The 22,562-nt window shown below is 51.3% G+C and overlaps 1 protein-coding gene across 2 annotated transcripts in view; it reads right to left on the bottom strand.

Annotated features, from left to right (window-relative positions):
- SIL1 (SIL1 nucleotide exchange factor) overlaps window positions 1-22,562 on the bottom strand; it is a 113,576-nt gene that overhangs the window by 78,686 nt on the left and 12,328 nt on the right. For both annotated transcript variants that reach the window (XM_069029036.1, XM_069029037.1), the window contains 2 exons: window positions 13,513-13,627; window positions 9,553-9,688 (listed from right to left, as the gene is read on the bottom strand). In XM_069029036.1, coding sequence (XP_068885137.1) covers window positions 9,553-9,688; window positions 13,513-13,617 — 241 coding nt within the window. In that variant the 5' untranslated portion in view covers window positions 13,618-13,627. The remainder of the gene's footprint in view (window positions 1-9,552; window positions 9,689-13,512; window positions 13,628-22,562) is intronic.

Here is a 22,562-nt window from a genome sequence, read left to right as displayed (position 1 = left end):
TGGCTGCAGCCTCTGGCTCCTGGCTCCAGCCCTCTGGACCCACAACTCCCCAGCAGCTCAGACATCACTTTCTGCTGCCCCTTTTCAAGGAAGACCCTTCTGTGTTTGCCCCATTCAGACTGAAGCTGATATTAGTGGGGGAGCAGTCAGCACTGCCACCAGGGCTTGCAGCTCTCTGTGAAGCCACCATGAGATCTTCTGTCTTAAAAAAGGCACTGCCAGACAGTCCCTGATAGCTGAGGCTGGAAACACCTCTGGGATCAACCCCTGCTCAAGCAGTGTCACCTCCAGCCCTAGGCCTGTGTTCAGGAGGGTCTGAACACCTGGAATGTCTCCCAGGACTCCACCACCTCTCACATGGAGTTGACCTGCTCCAGTGACCCTGCAGTAACCAGATTTTTCTATGTTTAAACAATGTTTTCTGTATATTTTGCCATGGAGGTGTCTTGGAAGAGCAGCACAGCCAACGGGACAGCAGCCACTCCTCCAGCTTTACCTCAGACAGTCTATAAATACCTTCACTACACCTGTAAAACCCATCACCATGTGCCACCTCCTTACAGCTCCAGCTAATCCAGATACAGCCAGGGATAACAATTTTTTGTGTACTATCTGGTGGAGAACAGGGAGATAACTGTAATTAGCAGCACCCTGGTTAGCAGGTGGAATGATAGTGTAATTAATGAAGATCAGGTGGGCTTTGTTTCAGATAAGAAAAGCAGCAGATTCTATCAAAATGTAAATGCAGCTTAAAATACAGCCTTGGTGATCACTTAGAGGTGCTTTTAGAAACAGCACCAGCCTGAAATGCAGAGATTTCACTTGGGCTGAATGACATCCTAAAAATAAAACCTGGTCTGGGGCTAACATGTAAATTGTTGATTAGAGCTATTTATTCACACTCTGCAGTGATGGGAGAGACTTGCAGCTCCATGTTCCTTCTCTCACTCTGCAGGATCACAGGCACATTCCTGTTATTGCCACTTGCAAGGGCTTTGCAGCCCTGGGAGCTCTCCAGCAGCAGAACAGCAGCAATTCCAAGTGACAGGCTGCATACATTAACTCTGTATTCAGATAACATCCTGTTGCAAGTGAATGACCCAAGCAAAACTTCCTGCAGTCTTAAGGAGCAGGCAGAAAAATCAGGAGAGAGGAAAAAGAATCTCTGGACTGAAGAAAGATCTTTTGAATCAGAAATGTTATCCCTCATTAGAATTTCCAACACCACCACATTTACTCCTTCCAAAATGTAAACACATAATAAAAAATTAAACGTGAATCTAGCGCAGAAGAGTTCTTCCAATAAATGGGAATTAGTTCTACAGAACATCAGGACAGACCCAAGGAGATTACATTTCTTTCCCAAGCTTTTGCTGGTAAAGCAGGGCTGGAAGAACAGAGCCATATTTATTTTTGAACTCAGACGCTTCCTCAGGATGCTAAAGGAAGCAGCTTCAGTAAAGCAGAGCCATTTGTCTCAGTGTGCGTTCGAGTAAGAGCAAATGCAAAACCAGCTTCTAGACCTCAAGGAACATCAAATAGCTTTTTAATTTATGTCCCAAATTCCCTGCAGATTCTAAAATGAACAGAGGGCAGGGTTCAGAGAAAATGTCTCGCTCAATCAAGACAGCTGGATGGATATTTGGAGTTTTCCTCAGAGGAGCAAGGTGCTTTCACACCAGAATGGAGCAGGTACAGCACATGGCTCTGGAAGGATCTGTGGGAAATGCAGACCTGTTGCTTGTGTGACCCTCTAAATAAATGTACAGAAAATTGAGTAACTTACTTAGGAAAAAAAAGCTGGAGCCCCATCTGAGCAAGAGCACAATTTGCAGGCATGAGCTGTGAAGGACCAGGGGAAATATTCCTCACAGGAGCCATCTGACTGTGCTGACTGCCTGGAATCCCTCTGATCTTGTCCTTGGCCACCCAGAGTCAGTTTTGTGGAAGTTTCAGTAAGTCAGGCCTTAGTCCATGGGGGAAACTGCAGGGAGGAAGGGCCTGAGCAAGACCATGGAAAATACTCCCTAATTATGGAAAAAGATAATGCTGCTAAACCATGGTTTAGCAATGTACATGATCCAGACTGAACAGGAAGGAAAAAACAGAGATTAGCTTCCAGAGCCAAGTTCTTTTGTAACAAATGCCACACACATCCCAGGGCCCAAATCCAGCAGCTCCTGGAGCATATGGCCACATGTATCCTGGGAAAAGGGCTCAGAAATGGTGATCCTGGCCACGGGCTGCCAGGCACTTCTACTCCAGGAAACCTTCAGTCAGGGCAGGGAGTCTGAATACAGAGCCAGCGCTGCCAAAGGGATGGATGTGGAAGGAGCTGGAAAGATGGTGCATCCCCTCAGGGCTGGGGCAGCTGCCTCCATCACCACCAGCAAATGACAGCAAAACAGGAGAGTGGGCTGAAAACACAGTGTCTGCAAGATATTTATGGGTCAGGGTTTAATTTATGAAATTACAGAATAAAGTTGCAAATGTAGGGAAAAAAAACCAAAACTCTGCAGGAATGTCTGACCCCCAGAGCTGCCAGCCTCTCCCAGAGCGTGTGGTCAATCACATCCTGCAGCAAACACTGCAATGCCTGGAATGCTTGTCCCACACAAGATCACACATTTGAAGCCTGAGGGAGTTGCTGTGATTATATTTGATCAAACCTTCGGAACTGTTTCAGTGACCCTGGCACCCAAGTCCCACGTTTTGAAACCACATTCCCATAATACCCAAGGAAACTGTCAGAGCCGTGGGCCTGGTGTGGCTTGCTGGCTTTGGAAGGACGAGGGATGATAGCCAAATTGGAAATTCAAGATAACCAAGGCTGGAGGCACTGCCAAAACATTTTAGAGGAGGGAAAACATTTTTCTTCCAAAGCACTGTTACAAGCTTGAAATAAATGTGCAGACTGTTAGATAAAGACAGAGATAAAAATAGGCCTGTTATTAAATACCTCTTCTTTAATGAGGTTCATCCTTCTAAACAGCCGTGCGAAGGTTATTTGAGTTATTGCAGAAAATACAGCCTGCTTGCACATAAAAACCAGAGCAAGATATTCCTCATCACCCAGCACACATTTAAGCACCTCTCAGCAGCTCACACGCTCACAGCATCCCCAGCTTGGCAGGGAGGAGATAAAAGGAAGGAATGAGAGATGTCTTCTCTGGGAAACAATCTCTCTTCTTTCAAAGCACTTTTCCCCCACCAAACAATGTAAATTTAACCACGGGAATGATTCCCACTGCTGATGTCTACTGCTACTGTACCAGCACCAGCCTGAGCATCATTAAAGCTAAGTCTGAAATGATTCTGAAAGCTGCAGCTTAACCTCCTCCTGTTGCACTGAAACCACTGCTTGACTCTCAGCACCTCATCCCCTGGTTTATGACCACTCCAGATCACCTGGAATACCCTGCAGAGCTCGGAATTCCACAAACCACTAGCAGCAGTCATGGCTCGGCTCACGAACACACAGCACTGCACCCTTGTTTTGGCAATGCCCCACAGCCTAGCCCGTGGCTGTGGGTCACAGAAGCTGCAGGCTTGTATTCTGGCTGCTCAGAAGCACAATTAGTTTTTGGCAGAATGAGCATCACTGCAAAAGACTTTTGTAACCAGTTTGTTTAATGAAACCAGTAGCCTCACGGCCAGTAAGGGACAGGACTGACCTGACATGCCAAAAACCCACCCCAAAAACCCACCCCAAAAACCCACCCCACTTTGCTCCTGAACCTGAGCACCCCAAGCAGTACGTGTAGGGCTTTTTCTCACCCCACCGGTGCTGCTGGGATACTGGAGCTTCTGGAAATGACAGAAGACAAATTTTACCTGCATTTGGGGGGAAAAAACCAATTCATTACAGAAACACTGAAACCAATACCCTCATGGATGTGCTGGGGAAACACTGACTGCCAAACCTCCCAGGTGAAGGAAAAGCAGATAGAAAACACAGGGAACAAGCCTGTGGGTGGGACTGTACCTGGCCACACTGGAGGTGTCCCAGTGAGTGCACCTTGGTGTCCCTCCCATTCCTGTGAGGGGGCTGCCCTGGGGAACAGCACTGCCCTCAGCTGAGCCACAGGGAAGGACACTTGTGCAGTGTCACCCTGTCCAGAGCTGGCATCCTTCAAACACTCCCTGCTCGAGCAGAGGGCTGGGAACCACCTGCCTGCTCCCTGTCCGAGCATCTCCTGAGCCCCAGCCCTGTCCTTTTACCAACAGCAGGCAGGGAAACACCACTATCCCTCTCACCCAGCCCAGGACCAAGGCATGGAGGACATGCTTGGTGTGACACATCTGCCTGGCACTGCCCCACACCCGAGGCAGGAGCTGCACCTGGGGCTTCGGCCCTGGCACTTCTGCCATGGACTTGGAATTAGGCACAATCCAGGGATAGGGACTCTGTGCTTCCTGTGATGTGGAGGTGAGAGGCAAAGGAAAGCCCACGAGGGTGAGGAAGCTGAGAGAGGAGCCCATGAAGGCAGCTGGCAATAAAAAGGACAGGCACAAGATACATTTAGGATATGAAAAGCCTCCTGTGCAAGAGGTCAGATTGAAAACAAGCAGAGGGAGAGCTACCAGAGACCATAACTCCGCTTCCAAGCACTGAAGATTTGCTCTCAAGTCAGCCAGGCCTTTCCTACCTGCTGGAATCACCCTCCAGCTCTCCTGTTGCTGGCCAGACAAAATCATAACAACTCCACAGTTGAGATTTTTCCCCTCTGCACATCAGTAACAAGTCATTTTATAAAGAAACCCGTAGAAGAAGCATTTCATCTAGTAAGAAGCATTTCATCTAGTATAGATAAGGTTTTTAAAATTCCATTTGCCTTCCCTCTATATGCAAATCTGTGCTGATCTGATGAGGCTCCTATTTCCTGGATTAGACACGTCAAACTTTGCAAAAACGAGCATACCCTGGTGGTTTCACCCTGCATTTCACAGCCCTCTCTTGACAATGCTGCCAGAAATATTTCAGAGACCTGTCCACCACTGTCTGAGTTAGGTCCAGGTCAGCGAGAAGCCAGTGGTTTGGACAGTCATTAATTCAGCAAAGCAATTAGCAAGAGCTGCTGCAGCTCAGGACATCCCAGTGAGCAGCAGGAGCAAGATACCCACAGACAAGGTGGGAGGGGAGCCTCAGCAGCCACCACAGCCCCACCATGGGCTGTGGGACAGGCCAGCACAGGACTCCTGGGCCAAAGGCATTGCTCCTGCCTCCTTCCTCTCTCTCCCAGCTTTACAAACCTCAGCTTAAAGCAGCGCTGGCTCACTTGGCCACCGAAATCTCCTGAAAGAGAGAGACTGGCAATGAGACTGGACCGAGTTGTTCCCCATGCTGAGTCCTGTTCTTTCCAAAACCAAAGCAAGTCCTTCACAGCAGCCTCTGGAAATACCTCCCCAACGTGGCTGCCTTGAGAACTGTGTTTCCATAGGTGTGAAACCCTGTTTGTGCAGCAAATGAGACGGGAGAAGGCCCGTGACAAGTAGGATCAGCAAAGATAGCCTGAGGATCCTTGGAAGCTGCAGCCATGGATATTTAAATGCCAAGCAACGCTATCACTGGCTCCCCACTGAACATAAGACCATTTCATCTTTGCAGAAGCAGCACCAACAGCACGTTCACATCAGCTTCACTCTGGCAGCCTGATCAACAGCAGCAGCTATGGCTCCTTAATGTGATATAATCAGACACTTCAGAAAATGACTCTGGGCAGCACAAACACTGGGGAGTCACTGCAGGTTCAGCTCTGCCTTGCAGAGCTTTAACCATGGCTGAAGGTGCAGGCCAGCCAAGCTCCCTGCTCTGCCCTGAGACATTCCATCCAAACCCCAGAGAGATCCATGCTGCACCATGCCAGTCGCCAGTGCCAGGCTTTGCTCCATCTCTCCAGTCTGCAAGGAGCTGCTCTGGAGCAAAGGCAGCCTCTCTGCCCCACTGCTGGCTGTCTGCAGAGCAGACTGTAAATATGTTGATCTTTTGGGCAGCGGAGGTTCTCACTTGTCCATCTGGATTGGAAACTGGACTCATTAACTCCCAACTGTCAGCTGGAAAACCTGCCAGAGGCTTTCTGCCACATCAGGGAGCAAAAAAGTGCTGCTGCCACAGGGGTGGGCAGAGCAGAGGCCCTGTGCAGCTCCAGCTCTCCACTCACCACTGCTGGGGGGGTAATTAACCCTCTTTTCCTTTCCCAATTAAACCCTTGCCTCTTGTATCCTTTTTCTGAATCTTCACAGCAAAGCCTTCCCACTGCTGAGTGGAAACTTTCCCACCCTAATGCTGGGTGGAAAATCTGCTGCTCAGTGATAGGACTAGATGGACAGAGCAATCCAACCTTCAATCATCATCAGGATCACTAAACAAAATACTGGGAAATATGGTGCCCAAATAACAAAAGTAGGTAATTCCCAGGAAACAAACATTTGTGTACTCTGGGATGCTGCATGGCAGATTTGAGGACACCAGAAAGGTGAAGGAAATGCTGTTATACACAGAACCTCCAAGAAAACTGTCAAATTGATGGAAAAAACCACCACAGAATCATGGAATGTTAGAAAAGACCTCTCAGGTGAAGTCCAACCCTTAACCCAGCACTGCCATGTACCTAAGCACCACATCTACACCTTTTTTGAACACTTCCATTCATCTGTGCCATCCCAATGACTGAGGATCAGCCTCTGGTTGCCACAACCATCAGGCAGGATCACCTTGAGAGGCAGCAGGTGCTTCTGTGTGCAGACAGACTCACCTCCACGAGCCTGGCACAGCTTAATGCACACAGCAACAAAAGCAAGTCACCTCTGCCAGGTTTCTCCAGAGAGGTCCCAGCTCCCAAGGGTACTATCACCTGGAGAAAGTGTATTCTGAAAGGAAAAAGACAGCAGAGGAAGCACAACTTCAAACAAATTCTGTGACTGCGGTGGAGCAGTTACCTGGCCACAAGGAGTCTGAGCAGGGGTGTGAACCTTCATTCAGAGGACACTGCAATCCCACTCACTAAACCCCAAAAAACCTGCAGGTTCCTGTGGACTCCAACCACGGACAGAAGGAAAGGCCCCCCAGATGATGCCAAAGCAGTAGCAGAGGTGCTGGAAGCCTTTCCAGGGCACACGTCTCCCTTCGGGCTGAGCCCGCTGCACCTGGTGCATTATTTAGTGCCAAGTGAGAAAGAAGCAATGCCTAACAAAGTGTTAAAGGACTTTGTGAAGTTTCACCAACCTTTCCAGAGCCCTCAGCTCCGGCTGCCTGGCAGAAGAGACAACTGATTTTGCTTCCAGATTACAGGAGGCACAGCTCTTAGGGCAACTGTATCTCTCTGTCTGCATCCAGCTACCTCCAGCAGCTTGAAGCGTGCTCAAAGTGCAAGAAAGCACTTGATCAAAATCCAGCTCACACTGTAGACAGCGAGGAACAAGCGCCCAAAGCGTTACAGATACAATAACAATTGAATTGGGGGGGGATTTGACAGATTACAGGTTGATGACACTGCTGCAGTCTCGGCAGAAATGTGGATTGATGCAATTAGCAACAGGGAACTAGAAACTCAGCAGAGGAAAACTGGGAATACATCTATAAAAGATGAGCTGCTGCACCATTGTAGAGAAGCACAAAAATCCTGCATGAGCTCACAACAGAACAAGTTGAAGCAGGAGGGAGACGGAGGAAACGCAACTCCAAGCTCCCTCCCCGTGCTCAGAACTGAAATCCAAATTTATTTGAAACATTTGCTTCCCCCAGAGAGACTGGCCCAGTTTGCCACAGGGATACAACAGGAGAGGGAGTGGGAGTGTCCTGGAGAGATGGGCAGCAGAAGGCAAACTCCTGAGCACAGCCCAGCCAGCCCGGCCAGGCTCTGCTGGGCTGCCAGTGCGTGGAACCGCATCGGAAAGCACAGGAAGATGCAGAACCAGTGGATTAGACACACTGCCAAGGTGCAGGGCTCTGCTGAAGGACCAAAGGGTGCATCCTTGTGCAGCCATATCAGCAGCTTCCCTCGTGCCAGGGTCAGCTCCCTGCCCAGCACAGAGCTGTGCTCACACTGGGAAAGCCTCGAGGCCAGGGGCTTCAGGGACGGGCTCGTGCTGGCAGCAGCGTCCCCAGCCTTGGGTAACACACGTGCTGAAAGTTTGAGTGCCAGCCCACAGAGATTTGACTTCAGAGGAGCCCCCAGGAGACAGAAACCAAGGCTGGCAGCGGGAAACCAAGGCAGGCTCCTCTTTGTGCCACGTCCCCAACGCTGGGATCTGCAGCAGTTAGAGCATGAGGCAGGACACCACTTAAGTCTCTGCAAGAGTAACCACAATCGCTCTCCTCTGTGAAGACTGACAAGCTCCCCACTTCCACAAGCCCTTCACTGCATGTGCCCAACACGGAATACCTACGGAAATGAAGTGGAATAAGGCACCTGGGCAGTGGCGAAGGTGCTTGAGAACAAACCCTGCAATGAGGTTTCTAATGATTGCAAGTATGTACATGTTCTGCTCCAACAAAGCTGGTGGGGAGCTGCCAGGCTGAATAATGAGCAGGGACACCACACGCCTGCCATACATAATGGTGCAGAAATGGAATATAAGTATATACTGCGGCTCTGTGGAACGTAGGGGCTTTTGTAGCCATTTATGTTATACAAAGATTTACATTTGGAAAAGTCATTCCGCTATATCTGGCAGAAATCGCAAGACAAATGGAACCCATACTTATTCATTCAATGATAACACCAAGCACAGGATAAAGCTCTTAAATTCAGAGCACTTTACAAAAATTAATTACTACTTAGTTCACCCTTGTGAGGTGGGAAGGTATTACACCTGCATATACATGAGGACACCAAGGCACCAATGGATTAAACAGCTTGTCCAGGACCCCAGAGACAGGCTAATTGTTGAAATATGTATGCACACATGCATCTGTGTGTGTTTGAATGGGTTTGGCCCCTCCAGAGCCTTCCCAGCACACAGAGGCCAAGCTGCTCCGCTGGGCTCCTCTCACCACAGAGTCCCAGGCACGTCTAATGAAAGACACCAACCCAAAGAAAAGGAAGAGATTTTTTTGTGGTTTGCACAGATAGAAATAAAAGCTGGCTTTCAAACAGCCAAGGAACAGAAAGCCCATTGTTAAAAAGCTGTGCAGTGCTCCAGTGACAGCTCCTAATCAGCTTGCCACTGAGCAGCTCCACACCAGAGCACAGCAGACCTGGGAATCCACGTGCCAGCAAATGTTATAAAACCCATCCCTTGACAAATGAAGAGAGAAAGGGCTGTGGAGCCAGTGACAGAGACAGCCCCCCACCCCCTACGGAGCTGGCAGCCCACTCCTCCTGCCCCAGTGACCTGAAAGCACTTGAGCAACTGCTCCCCTTGTGGGACACTTTGCCCTTGGCCTCCAGTCCCTGCGCGGGGTCACCGAGTCCTCCTCTCTTTATCTGCACATCAGCAAAAGCACACATTGTCATGGGAACAAACAGGTGTTGGAGAGTCTGCAAGGCTCCTGTCAGTGCTGACAGGTGGGGTTCCAGAGGGATGCTATAATTAGCCAGCAGCAGTTACCTGGGCGCAGGGTTTGCCACTGATCTGTGGGGTAAAACACTTCCAGGTCTTCAGGATCAGCGTCATCCTCTGTCACCGGCTCGTTCCCACTGTCATCTTTTATGTCGCTCTCTTCTATTTTCGTAAGGGCAAACTCCTTTTGGAGAGAAGAGATTCAGCTCATTAGCAATTGCATCTGGGTAATTTAGTGCTGGCTGAGAATACAAAATTTTTTCCCTCGCCAGCAGATTTTTTTTTTTTTTGACATCCGAGATTCTTTCCACATGGTTAAATTTAGATTTAAAGTATATTAAAGGTTAAACATGCATAACTAGCATGACATTTGTGCTGAACAAAGCAATGCAGCTTATTTCCTATTCCAGAGCAGGTTGCAGGTTTCAAACCAGCTTGCACAGAGCCTCACCTGTATTTCAGTCAGACACAGGAGCCCTGGCTATTATTAGGGTTGTGTAACGTTGTAAGACCCCATTTTCCCTTCCCTAAAAATATGTCAAACTTTTAACTTTTTCAGCTGAAATTTTCCACACGAGTGGAACGCCTCAAGGCTTGTTGGTTGGTTTGTTGTTTTTTTTTTTTTCTTAAATGCACTTATTTCAGGCTTGGAGAAGATTTCAGCTAAAATAGTTCAGCTATTTCCAAAATAGGACACGGGGAAAAAACACACCGAGTTGCCCACATGATACAAATGTGAGGATCCTCTTCTCCACCCGCTCCCAGTGTTCTCCAAGTCTTTTAAAACAATGAGGCAGGGATTTAATCACCACCTCCATGGCAAGTGCAGCACGAGGATGGCAGAGGTGTGGGACAGCAGCCAGCATGAGTGGTTCGACATTACACCAAGGGAAGAACAGGGAAGAACAGCAGGGAAAAAAATCCTTGCTGTGAGGGAAACGTTGCTGTTCAATGGAAAGCCTCCCCAGGGAGATGGTGGGAGTCACATAAAACTCTGGAGAGTGCATAGTAACCCTGTACTCCCACACCAGGCACCGACTCCTGGGTCTGTGCTGGTCTGGTTCGAACAGGAACAGATGAACTGGTCCAGGTTCATCATCCCGACAGCTCAGTGCCCGCTGAAGGGAATATTTTCAGCTTCTGAGATCACCAGTTCAGTCACCACTGAAGAATTTGAGGTAACCACCCTACACAAATGATTAGTCCTGATTGTTGGCCATCAGAATAGAGTTACAGCTCACTTCATGAAGGGTTTGGATATCAATCCTTAGGATGTTTTCACAGGAAAAAACATAAGTAAATTCAGAGGTTAACTGTAAATTTTGGGACGCATTCTGCCTTCAGTTCTTCCACTCTTTGGGAAAAAATGCATGCACATTTTCTCTCAGAATTTGGATGCTCTGCATATAAATGTCCATTTCCAGCCTAAAAGAGTCTTTCTGAGCAACAGAAATGTCAATCTGATCAAAACACCTCCAGTAGCAATGGCAGCGTGGATGTGGCACTCAGGGACACGGGCTGGTGGTGGCCTTGGCAGTGCTGGGTTAATGGTTGTGCTCAGTGATCATAAAGGTCTCTCCCAACCTAAACAATTCCACAATTCCACGACTGTGGTAGCACACAAAGATGGCTGACAAACCTATAGTGTTTTTATTTTAGCTGTCGAAAGGGACTGCCCTTCCAGAAATGCATGAGAAACCAGATCTTAACTCCTGCTTTTGCTGAGTGCAGCAGGGGCTTGGGATTGTTCAAATTATAGCAAATGGTTAAAGCTCAGGAACAATCAGAGCCATAAAAACCCAGGTTGTGCAGATGAAAATCAATGTTAATATTTTCTGAGCCAAGACTCAACAGGACTAAAAAGGAGTGAGTGGAGCAGTTATTACTTAGCTTATTTCCACAGCTCTGTGATTATCCAAGAGGGAGTTAGCGATACAGGCTATTGTAAATTTACCACCAGGCTGCCCAGTGCTGGATCTGTTCAAACACATAATGGAGACAGCTGATGTTTACTGGCTCTGCTTAGGAAAAGTGCTGGGGTTTAAATGCTCAGTAAGGAGAAAAGGATGTGACTTGGTTCATTTAAGTGTTGCTGTCACTGCCTGGCCACAGTTGCTTTGCAATACCCCATTTTCATTAGCATTTCTAGCAAAAATGGGCAGCACCACACAAGCGATTCTTCATTTACACAGAAATCAGTCGAATTCTTTTTGGTTTCTTTTCATAATTCAAGCAGGAGAAAGAGGTTTCCTAAAGAACAGTGGGCATTTCCTTAGAGGCAAAAGGCATCCTTGTTTCATCAGTCTGAAATGGAGGGCAGGAAGGTCAAAAGCCTGAGCAGGGAGGGTCTGGGACACTCTGCAGCCTGCTTGTGCTACAGGAGGGATGTGACTGATGTGGAGCCTTTGGAGGGGAGTGCAGGAAAAGATGATGGGAGAGAAACCCCATTAATCCTGCCTGGACCTTGGGCTGCTGCCCATTCCCACACCTATGACTGGGTGGCTGTCCCAGTGCTCAGTCTCCAGCTGGGATGACTGGGCTCTACCTCCAGCCTCCTTCCTCCCCTCCCTCCCTGAAATAAAGATGTATTATCTCATGTTTCACAGAATCACAGATTGGAAAAGCCCTCCCAGCCCATCAAGTCCAAGCTGTGCCTGGTCCCCACCTTGTTCCCAGCCCAGAGCACCGAGTGCCACCTCCAGCCCTTCCTTGGACACCTCCAGGGATGGGCACTCCAAACCTCCCTGGGCAGCCCCTGCCAAGGCCTGAGCACCCTTTCCATGGGGAAATTCCTGCTGCTGTCCACCCTGAGCCTCCCCTGGCCCAGCCTGAGGCCGTTCCCTCTCCTCCTGTCCCTGTTCCCTGGCAGCAGAGCCCGACCCCCCTGGCTGCCCCCTCCTGTCAGGGACTTGTGCAGAGCCACAAGGTCCCCCCTGAGCCTCCTTTGCTCCAGGCTGAGCCCCTTTCCCAGCTCCCTCAGCCACTCCTGGGGCTCTCCAGCCCCTTCCCAGCTCCGTTCCCTGCCCTGGACATGCTCCAGCCCCTCAAGGGCCTTCTTGAAGTGAGGGCCCAGAACTGGACACAGCCCTCGAGGTCCCTCAGCAGTGCCAGCACAGGGGACGGGCACTGCCCTGGCCCTGCTGCCATCCCAGTGCTGATACAAAAGTCCCTACATGGCTCCAGGTGGGCCCAAGGCACTGACATTACAGTGCTTATACCATGATCTGTCCTTGGATTGGCTCTGGGTGACAGTGCAGCCCCCAGACAGCTGCATCCCAAACCAGCAGCCCAGCAAGGTGCACTGCAAAGGCAGGAGGGTCCAGGCACATGGAGTCTGGTGGTCCCCTGTGCCAGTGTGGCTGGGATCCCTTTATTAGACAAAAAGCCACCATCCTCTACTGCTCAAGCTTCCTCAAGGAAGTTTTCTGTGGGCCTGGCACCGAGGGCTCTGCAGCAGGATCCATCCCGGGGAGTTCTGCACAGCTGTACCTGTGCTAAGGGGAGACAGACTGCCTCAACTGCAGCTTCCAAAAACCACTGCAAGCAGCAAAATCCATGCAGGTGGGACCCAGGGACCTGAAAGGATTCTCTCCTAAGCCTGACTCACCTGTGGTCACTCAAGAGATGCACAGCCAGAAACCTACTGAGGCCACCCCTTCCCCTCTGCTTGCCCGTAGACCACACAATTAGCTGTGCCTCTTGCCAGGGGAGCATGTGTGACAACTCCAAATAAAACATCTAAGCCAACAAGAGAGCTGCCCCAGTGGCACTGTTCCTGCTGGAAACCCTCTGGATTGAGCACATTCTGGATTTCCTGGGGTGAGGCAGACAGTCTTAAGAAGCCCTTCTGAAATTCTGTTGCTGAAGTCCTGCTGTTGAGAAGAGGTCTCACCAACACCCTCCCTGGCTCTGGAGGGGGATGAGGAAAGGCTGTCACCCCAGCAGAGACCCTGGTGGCTGGACAGCCCTTAGTGAGCAGGGCTCCCAGCTGGAGCAGCCAAAACTTACGGGAACTCTGTCACTCAGGCTGGACCAGGAGAAGAGCACAGACAGCAGCAGCACCAGCAGGCTGACTCTGGCAGCGGGGGAGAGGAGAGCGGCCCAGCGAGACATTGCCACCAGCCTGCAATGCAAAGGAAAACAAACCCAACAGTGTTTTTTTCCATTTTCACAGGTTTCAGGACTCTTTACACAACACTTTGCAACACAGCATGGGATCAGGGGTGCGACACCACAGGAAGCACAACACCTCGAGGTGTGAGCACACGGGGCTCATGGGGGGCAGCCGGTCTCACTGCTAATGGGGTTTGTGACAGGTAATGCAAAGTACCTTATACTGACCCTGCAGGGGATAAAATCTCTCCTGGAAAATATGAGGAGACCTGCAAGATTTGTTTAAAATCATTGTGTTAGTGCCGTGGATGACAACTACAGGGAAAAATAAAAAGCAGTGCAATCCCATGAAGGCTTTTTATGCCTCATTTTAAGCACAGAAGTAGCTGCTGTAATTTAAATTAAACAAAACGACCAGCTGTCCAAGGATCAGGGGTTTATCTAATCCATATGTAGGTTTTTCTTGAGGAAAACAACATTTTGCAGAGGTCAACAAGGTTTGCTTGGTGGTTCCTACAGCACAAGGCTTTCCCTGATGCTCAGAGCAGCGGCTCACCCGAGCCGTGGGGACAGGAGCTGGCTCTGACCACGCTCAAGGGGACCAGGGAGCAGTGCCATGGCACAGAGCCACCCTGATCGACCACAGAGCTCCTGCTGAACTAGAGAGGGGGAAAAATGAAGGGTTCTGCTGTTGTGGGTGCCAGTGCCCAGGCACGGAGCTCGTGTGCCCACCCTACGTGTGTAACCACGCACACGTGTGCCCCCACTGCCTCGCCACACGAGGCTCTGGATCCACCTACAGCCTTCAGCTCGCTGCTGGGGTAGGGAGTGGAGCAGCCTGCCAGCACACAGGCTGCACAAGTATTTCCTTTGATTGGCTCTAAATTTACACGCTGCTAAATTAAACTAAATGAGGTCTTTTGAAAGAAGATGGGACTGATTAGTTCCGTTCAAACACTCCTTCATTACTCATCCCTCCATCAAGTCTGCTCCTACTCCTATCCAGGTTTTAAAGAATTTCCTCCCATACATGCAGTCTGAAATATCTTGCTTTCTCTCTGCTGTCCATCAGGATGGCACAGCACACCACAGAGTTCTCCTTCCTTGAAGCAACCACTTTCTGTCCCACAAAGCAGAAAACCTGCTCTCAGGAGCACCCAACACCAGCTCCTGCCACCAAAGAGCCTCTGCTCCCAGAAGCCTTCAGGGACGTGGAGGGAAGGCTCCTCTCCTTCCACCCCTTCACTGGTACCTTGGCTCTCCACTCCATTATGTTACTTCCTCCTCTTCCTGCTTGGTTTTTGCCAGAAAAAAAAAAGACAGCCCACCACATCACACTGGTCAGTGGTGGACAGGAGAGGGACAGAGCAGGGAGCAGAGGTAACAATACATCTGATGTACTTCTGCATCTTCCAAAAACTCCTGAGCCAGGGTCTTCCTCAACCTCTGAGGCACCTCCACCACATCAACTGGATTTTCCCCATTAATTGGTTTTGGAGCAGATCTGGATTTCTGACACCCACAGCATCCCTGAGCAATGAGTTCCCCTGCTTAACTCACAAAAGGCAGGAAAGCATCACCTCCCATTTCCTCCTTCAGAGTCTCCTCTTTTCTGAAGGGTCAAAGAACCACCTCAAGGACCCACAAGTCCTTATTAACCTGAACTGGAGTAGAAGAAAAGCTCCCTGTTTTCGTAAGACAGGCAGAGACAACCTGTGGCCAGAGCCTCCATCTCTCTCCTGGGACATGGCCAAGCAAAACCAGGCTACAGCCAACACCCAGGCTCCTGAGCTGGAACTCCCAGAGCACAATGCACAGGCTCAAACTCCATCTGCTCCCAGAAGATCTTTATGTCCTTCTGGACAGTGCCACAGTCATGACCTCAGTCTCGGGGTGACCACAACACACAGTTCCCTCTCACCTCAGAACAAACTGCTGCCTTTCACACAGGAAACAGGTTTTTAGGTTTGGTTGGGTTTTTGTCAGTTATGAAACAAACAGCAAAACTGGAATAATGAAAAATAGATGTATCCCTCAAACTTTATCTGCAAGCCTGGAAATAAAAAGAAAAAAAAAAAAGAAAAATAAATTCAACAAAGCAGTGGCTGAAAGCAAACGCACACTCCCAATAAAAATAGAGCTCACGTGTACCGAGGAGGCTGGTAGCAAATGACAGCACAGCCTCTTCCAAGCCTCCAGCCTCCTGCCTGCCTGGCAGATGACATCTGCACAACAATTAGCAGCGTGCTTCGGTCCCAGGTAGGCAGGAGGAGCCAACATGTGCAACACGGGGCTCTGAAGCTCCTGGAGAGAAGCCTGCACAGGCTGACACCTCCTTACAGACAGACGCACGCAGAGGGCACGGGAGGATTTCCACACGGAATGTTCTGTGCAAACAATGCATTTTCAGAAAGAACCCTTGCAGCCTGCAAAGCAGGAAGGGTGGTCATGGTGACCCCCCCTGCACAGGGAATGTTTGCTTGGATTTGAGGGCATCTCTGGGGATCCAGCAGCACTCATGTACAGCAGCTGGGCAGCACCAAAACCGCATCAGGAAGGCCACAAATTCCCCTTGTGCAGAGTGGAGGGGCTGATTTTTTCCTAATAATCCTCTTTTGTCAAAGCAAACCAGGTACTAGGAAAAGAGCAAAGGGTCAGACTCCAAAAAGTCTCCATTCCTGTGTGTAATCCTCCTGTCAGAGGAGGAGATGTTGCTGGCTGGGAGGTTCTGCTCCACAGCTCCAGAAATCCCTGTCTGCAGCAGCGGCGGCAGAAACAACAGCCCCGGAGTTGTGCTGCCCATTAGCAGGGACATTTCCACTGATTGCACGAGCTGTGCATCAGGGAGCCTGCACAGCCCCGGGAATGCAGCTCCTGCAGTCACAGGTGACAGCTCAAAGGCAGCCAGCGAGAGGAGAGGATTTCATTAATGCCTCCTGCGGCTGCCAGCGCTCCACGCTTTCATGTCCCGGCACAGGGCCCACGCTGCCTGTCCTGTGCCACTCCAACACATCCGCCTGAAGCCTCATCTGAATTCTGATCTGCTGCTCCAGGAGAGCACACAGACATCCTGGAGCTCCTCAGCCCGGTCATCAGCCTCTGGCTTTGCAGCCAAATGGACGCAGAATGACTGGATCATTTATGTTGGAAGAGACCTCCAAGACCCAAGTCCAAGCTGTGCCTGATCCCCACCTCGTCCCCAGCCCAGAGCACTGAGTGCCACCTCCAGCCCTTCCTTGGACACCTCCAGGGATGGGCACTCCAAACCTCCCTGGGTAGTTCCAATGGCTTTTCCATGGAAAAATTCCTTCTGATGTCCAAGCTGACCCTCCCCTGGCACAGCTAGAGGCCATTTCCTCTTGTCTTGTCCCTTGTCCCCTAGGAGCAGAGCCCAACTCCAACCTGGCTGCCCCCTCCTGGAGAAGGTCCCCCTGAGCCTCCTTTTCTCCAGGCTGAGCCCCCCCAGTTGCTCCTCACAGCACGGACTCTCCAGCCCCTTCCCCAGCTCCATTCCCTTCCCTGGACATGCTCCAGCCCCTCAATGTTCTTCTTTCCATGAGAGCTCAGAACGGGACACAAGATTGGAGGTGCCTCAGCAGGGCCAGCACAGGGGACGGGCACTGCCCTGGTCCTGCTGCCACACCAGTGCTCATACAAAAATACCAATTACCTCTAAGAATAAACAATAGCAATAAGCTAATCCTTGTTCCCATCTAGGGATGAACTGAGGGAGCAGGATGGGTATTGCAGTCTTGCAAAACTGCCTGCAGATTAACTACTTCAGGCCAGGTTTCCATCCAGCCACCCCTCGCCGAGATGGCCGGCGCTGATGGGAGCACCACCAGCACATCGTGTGTCTCCCAGCACAAACCACTGCCAGAGCTCCCTCAGTGAATGCAGGGCAGAGCCAGCCAAGGATGGAAAACCTCGAGGAACACGACCCAAGCACTCTCCAGCTGAACCATGGCACAAAGACCTGCCGGCACTCACAGCCTCTGCGGCTGAAGGGAAAGTTTCCTGGGCAACAGCAGCTCAGGGAGTGTTCTCCAGCCAGCTGTGCCCAGGGGCTGAGGGATTGGAGAGGGCTCTCAGGACACAGAGTGCAATCACAGCGAGCTGAGATCCCCTTCACACACAATGTCCTTTTAATGGGTGGCATCCACAGCTGAGCCCATCGTGACGGGCTAAGTGATGTGCAGTGCCATGGAGAAAGAGAAGGAAATTTAGCTGACCTGACCTGAAATAATCCTCCTCTGAGCAAGAGGGTCCCCAGGTCTGTGAGGAGCACTCATGTTTGCTGGTGCTCCTCGGGAGCACCCTGTGGCCAGCTGTCCCTCCTGCTCGATGACTGCACAGCTACACCGGCATGCCTGGGATGATCTCAGCAGCTCTGCTCCTCCAGGCATCCTGTCCTCAGGAAAGCACCCCTGTTCCTCCACCCCCACAGAGGAGCCCACTACAGTGAGAGCCCCAAGCCCTGCCAGAGGGTCCCACCTGTGCACAAAGCCCCAGAGAGGTAAAAGACAGCCCAGCGAGCAGCAGCACTCGTTTGCAAGCACCCTCACACGTCCAGGATCTCAGTGGAGAGGGTGTAGCTGCCATGCAGACCATTCCATTCATGTTGCTTATGAAATTGCTTTAAAAAACCCCATTTATTCTTCTTGCTTGCTCCTCATCATTTACTCCTACCAGGACTCTGCTCTGGCATGTTAAAAACACTCCTACACAAAGGGAAAAGTTGTGGGAACACCTTCTTGCTGCCTACAGAGGACCCACGCAGCAAGGAAGCCACGCTTTGAGGTTCACAGGAACAAACTGGGCTGGCTGGGCCCAGCCTGAGCACAGGCAGCAGGTCCTGCTCCCACCTGCAGCAGAAGCCTCGCTCCAAACTGGGCCCAGCACACAGGAGGGAATTGTGGCACGGGCACAGGGTGGGAGGAGCAGGATAACCATGGCACAAACACGTGTTTACAGAGCCCGGCATCTACCGAGCGGTTGTGCCACCTTTGTAACTGCTGCTAACAAATAACAACAATAAATATTAATAACCCCTCCAGGCTCCCTGTGCATCCATCAGCTCACATCAGCCCCACGAGCAGCAGCTTGGCCATGACACCGCCCAACGCAGCTCCAACAGCCCTGCCAGGTGCCGGCACAAGCGGGAGCAGGACAGGGATGTGTCCAGCAGCAGGAGACAGCACAGCGGTGCCCGGGCACGGCAGGGGCAGCTCTCGGCACCGGCAGCTTCACCAGCACTGCCACAGCTCCCCCAAGAGCAGAGGAGGGGGTTGCTGTGCATGGCTTGGATAAAGCCAGAATCGCCCCTTCTACCCGGCCACAGCAGCCCTGACCCTGCTGTTTATAAAGTCGCACAGTTTAACACTAAGCATCGTTTAGTCTATCATTTTAATTGACTTAATTAACTCGTTCAGCAAGCAGCATTCACACAAAACGCTGCTCTCCAGAGGGCAGGAGCACAGCTTTGTACTTCGGTGGTTTGAAGCTTGAGCAAGGCTGGCCTCCCCACCCTCGTTAGCAACCGTGGCACGAGGGGCCACACTCATTAGTGCTGGTGGCACAAGGGGCCACGCTCCACCGTGGCTCAGCACGACCCCAGTTCCAGGAGCTGCAGCCCGTGCATCCCCAGCACCCCTCAGAGCCTCCACGCCAGAGAGAGAGCGCTGAGTCCGGGATGGGGGATCTTCTCTGCCAGGATGGAGTGTACAGAAGCAGAGCGTGCCTCGGAGATCAGAGGCTGAATTTATCATTTATTATTTATAAGCAGTGCATCTATCTGAATTTCTGGCAGCTGCTCTCACAGGGCTCTGTGGCTGTCTGCACTCCACATGACACTCCCGCTCCACAGAGCTCTGGGACTGGCAGGGACCTTCAAGTCCCCACCCGAGCGCTGGTGCTGATTTGCACCAATTTAAGACTTTAGGACTTGCCAGGAGATGAGAGATGCACAGGGACCTTCAGGACAAACATCTTTCTGAAAGCTGTCACATTGCCTGACCTCAACCGCCTGAAACAGCTTTCCCCTTCCTCCTCACCTCCCCACCACCCCAAAGCCCAGCCAAAAACACCTCTCCTCCTGCCCTTCTCCCATTCCTTGCTGCCATTTCCCACGCACAGCACATAGAATAAGTGATGTTTTCTCCCCCCACTCAGATCTACCTTTTTCATCAGTTTCTATTTGCAAGGTGACACCTTGCTCGCACTAACCCAGGAGTCTGCCAGCATTCAGCATGGTTTTTTACCCTCTCTGCTTTCCCAAGCTTGGAGAATCTAACAGGAAAGAAAGCACATGCTGCACTAACCAGGTCCCAGAGAACCCTGATGTCCCACTGCAGCTGGGCCCATGAATTGCCAGAGATTTAACTGGCTTATTCCCAGCCTCTCTGGAAACAGCTTTTTGTGTTTCCCAAGTTCCTGCTGTTCACCCGTGGCTCTCACAGGGAATAACAGCCTCCTTCCCCTGTCAGATGCTGGCTTCCCTATAAAGAGGCTCAATTAAGAGGTTAAGAAACCATGCAAAATTCCTGCTCAGTGTTCTAGAAACCCAGCGGTGATGGATCCGGCATACGACTCCCACAGCAGCACCACACCGCCAGCCCAGTACAACCATCCATCCCCATGGCCCTATCTCAGCCTGTCCCAGCCAGGACCCTCCCTGCCAGCCCCAGCTCAGCCTGGAGGTTTCCCATGGGGATTGCCAAGCCAAGGACCGCCCTGCAGAGCACGTGGCACAGAGGTGCCCCGACAGCGGGCATGCCAAGGACTGCTCCAGCTGCCCTATCGATCTGCCAGGAGCGGCGAGCTGTGAGGTTTATGAAAAATGCATTTTCTCACCTCTCCACAGAGCGCCAGGCAGTGGTGACAGCTCTGACTCCCCGTGACAACCCAGGGGACAGGGAGCAGCAGGGAGCAGGATGGCACACGGGCAGCAAGCGTGGGGCTCACCCCCTGCGTGCTCCGGATACGTGGCCAGGAATCACATGGCATAGCAGCCTGTGGGTTAATTGCATGGGGGGCCTGGTTGGATGTCCAGCCCTGGCTGGGCTCCCACGTGCTTCCAGTTTCGTGGAAAGCTCCCCGTGGGATCCACCTCGTGGGTCAAACCCACTCAGGAGCTGCCAGACTGGCACAAGGACCTGGAATAAGGCCCCAGCATTTCACACAAAGACTGAAAAGCAAGTCTTGCTCCCCAACCATCAAAGCTTCTCCAGGCCAAAGCCAAAGCAGAACAGCCAGCCACTGCAGGCAGCATTCCTTCAGCAGGGCTTTTCCTAAGGAAATTTAAATTAAAAAGAGCCCCAAGGGCTGCAAATGCAGAAGCAAATGCACAGACACAGAAAGCTGAAAGAGAACATAATTCCTTCCCTCTCCTGTTCTTTGTCTGCCACCCCTACTTTGGGGAATGGTTTGTTGCCTTTTAGAGCTATTTTAGATGTTACTTGCAGCAATGTATGGAGAAAACAGTTGAAATGTGATGGTGCAGCATTCTTTTTAATTAAACAATCCCTCAGGCACAACAGAATGGCTCCAGTCAAGCCCAGGACACTGCAGGCCTGCCTCCTCGGGGGGAGATGCTGGCCCCGCTCCTCCAGCAGAGCAGAAGGTCTCACAGGCCCCTCTGGAGGTCTGTTATCAGGTGGCCCAGATCTTCCGCAGGCTTTGCGTCCTTCCTGCTGCCATCCTGGCTTTTTGCCTCGTCAGCCTCTGCTAAGCAGAGCTTTGATCCCTCAAATGACTCCTGGTTCAGGGATCTTTCCTTCTGCTGCCCAAACACGAAGGACATGGAGCTGGAGCTCCCCAGCACTGCAGTTTCAGACGGGAAGGCTTTGATGTGGCACAGAGCGCCTGGCTCTGAGATTCCTCTGGTCTCCTCAAACAGCAGCAGAGCCACAGCTTGCGATCCATGCAAAAGAGCATTTTCCTTGGGGAATGGAAGCCACGCCGGCGTTCATCTCCACCTTGTCATGGCAGAAGAAGCTGCATCGGTGCTTCAAAGAGCCCCTCAGCCCTACATCCTTAGAAAATGTTGACTAAGTGGAGAACCTGTCTCTGAACGTCTCATGATGCCAGCAGAGGTTATGAAACAGCATTCCTGCGCATGCCTGCGCCGCCATGGGACCCCGCGCGTGCCGCTGGAATCGCAGCAGCCACCGCAGGGGAGGCTCAGCTGCCCCATGGATATTTGAACTGACGGGTTATGGAGAGAGAAATGAGGTAGTAAAGCTCCCGGTCCACAGGTCCCTCCTGAGCTCCACAACCACACTCCCTGCTCCTCAGAGCTGTGGGGTTCACTCAGAAGCAGTACCTTAACTCCGTGCCACTGCCCCTCAGCCACACCAGTCTAAAACCTGCACTGCGGAAGGAGGAGAACAGAGATGTGACCAGAACTGAGTGGGTTTCCTCCACAATTTTCTCTTCCAAGGGACAATTACTCTGTTTGTAACCACAGCACCTTCCAGTCAGTGCACTGCTTCTCATCTGGAGCTCAGACCAACAGCAGGAGATGCAGACACTCAAAAGGAAACTCCTTTTGGTGAGATACCCTATAAAGAGCCACTTCATGGACTGGCATATCTCAATAGCTGAGCAGCACTGGTCCACAAAGGGTTCTTCCTTTGGCAGCCCCGGCTGTCACGGCATCTGCTGGCTCTGCAAACACCCAAGCAGCAGCCAAAGGACACAGATTTTCACTCTCCATGTCTTGGTGTTTGCTGTAAGGTGATTGGCAAAGCCAAGAGCTCGAAGTGAGCAGCAGGCTGTTACTGTGCACACCCTCAGCTCTGATCAAAGATGCAGCTGCAGCACCTTCCTCTCTGCTGTGGGACACCAGAACATCCTGAGCAGCTGCCTCTGCATCCTGGTGGTGCCACGGCAGGTGGGGACGTGGCACGTCCACCACAGGTCTGCCAGACCCTGTCTGTGCATGT

This window comes from Aphelocoma coerulescens, chromosome 13, assembly GCF_041296385.1.
Source record: "Aphelocoma coerulescens isolate FSJ_1873_10779 chromosome 13, UR_Acoe_1.0, whole genome shotgun sequence".
Lineage (NCBI taxonomy): Eukaryota > Metazoa > Chordata > Aves > Passeriformes > Corvidae > Aphelocoma > Aphelocoma coerulescens.
The sequence above is the reverse complement of the archived record's forward strand: the minus strand, read 5'-3'. Positions and strand labels throughout refer to the sequence as shown.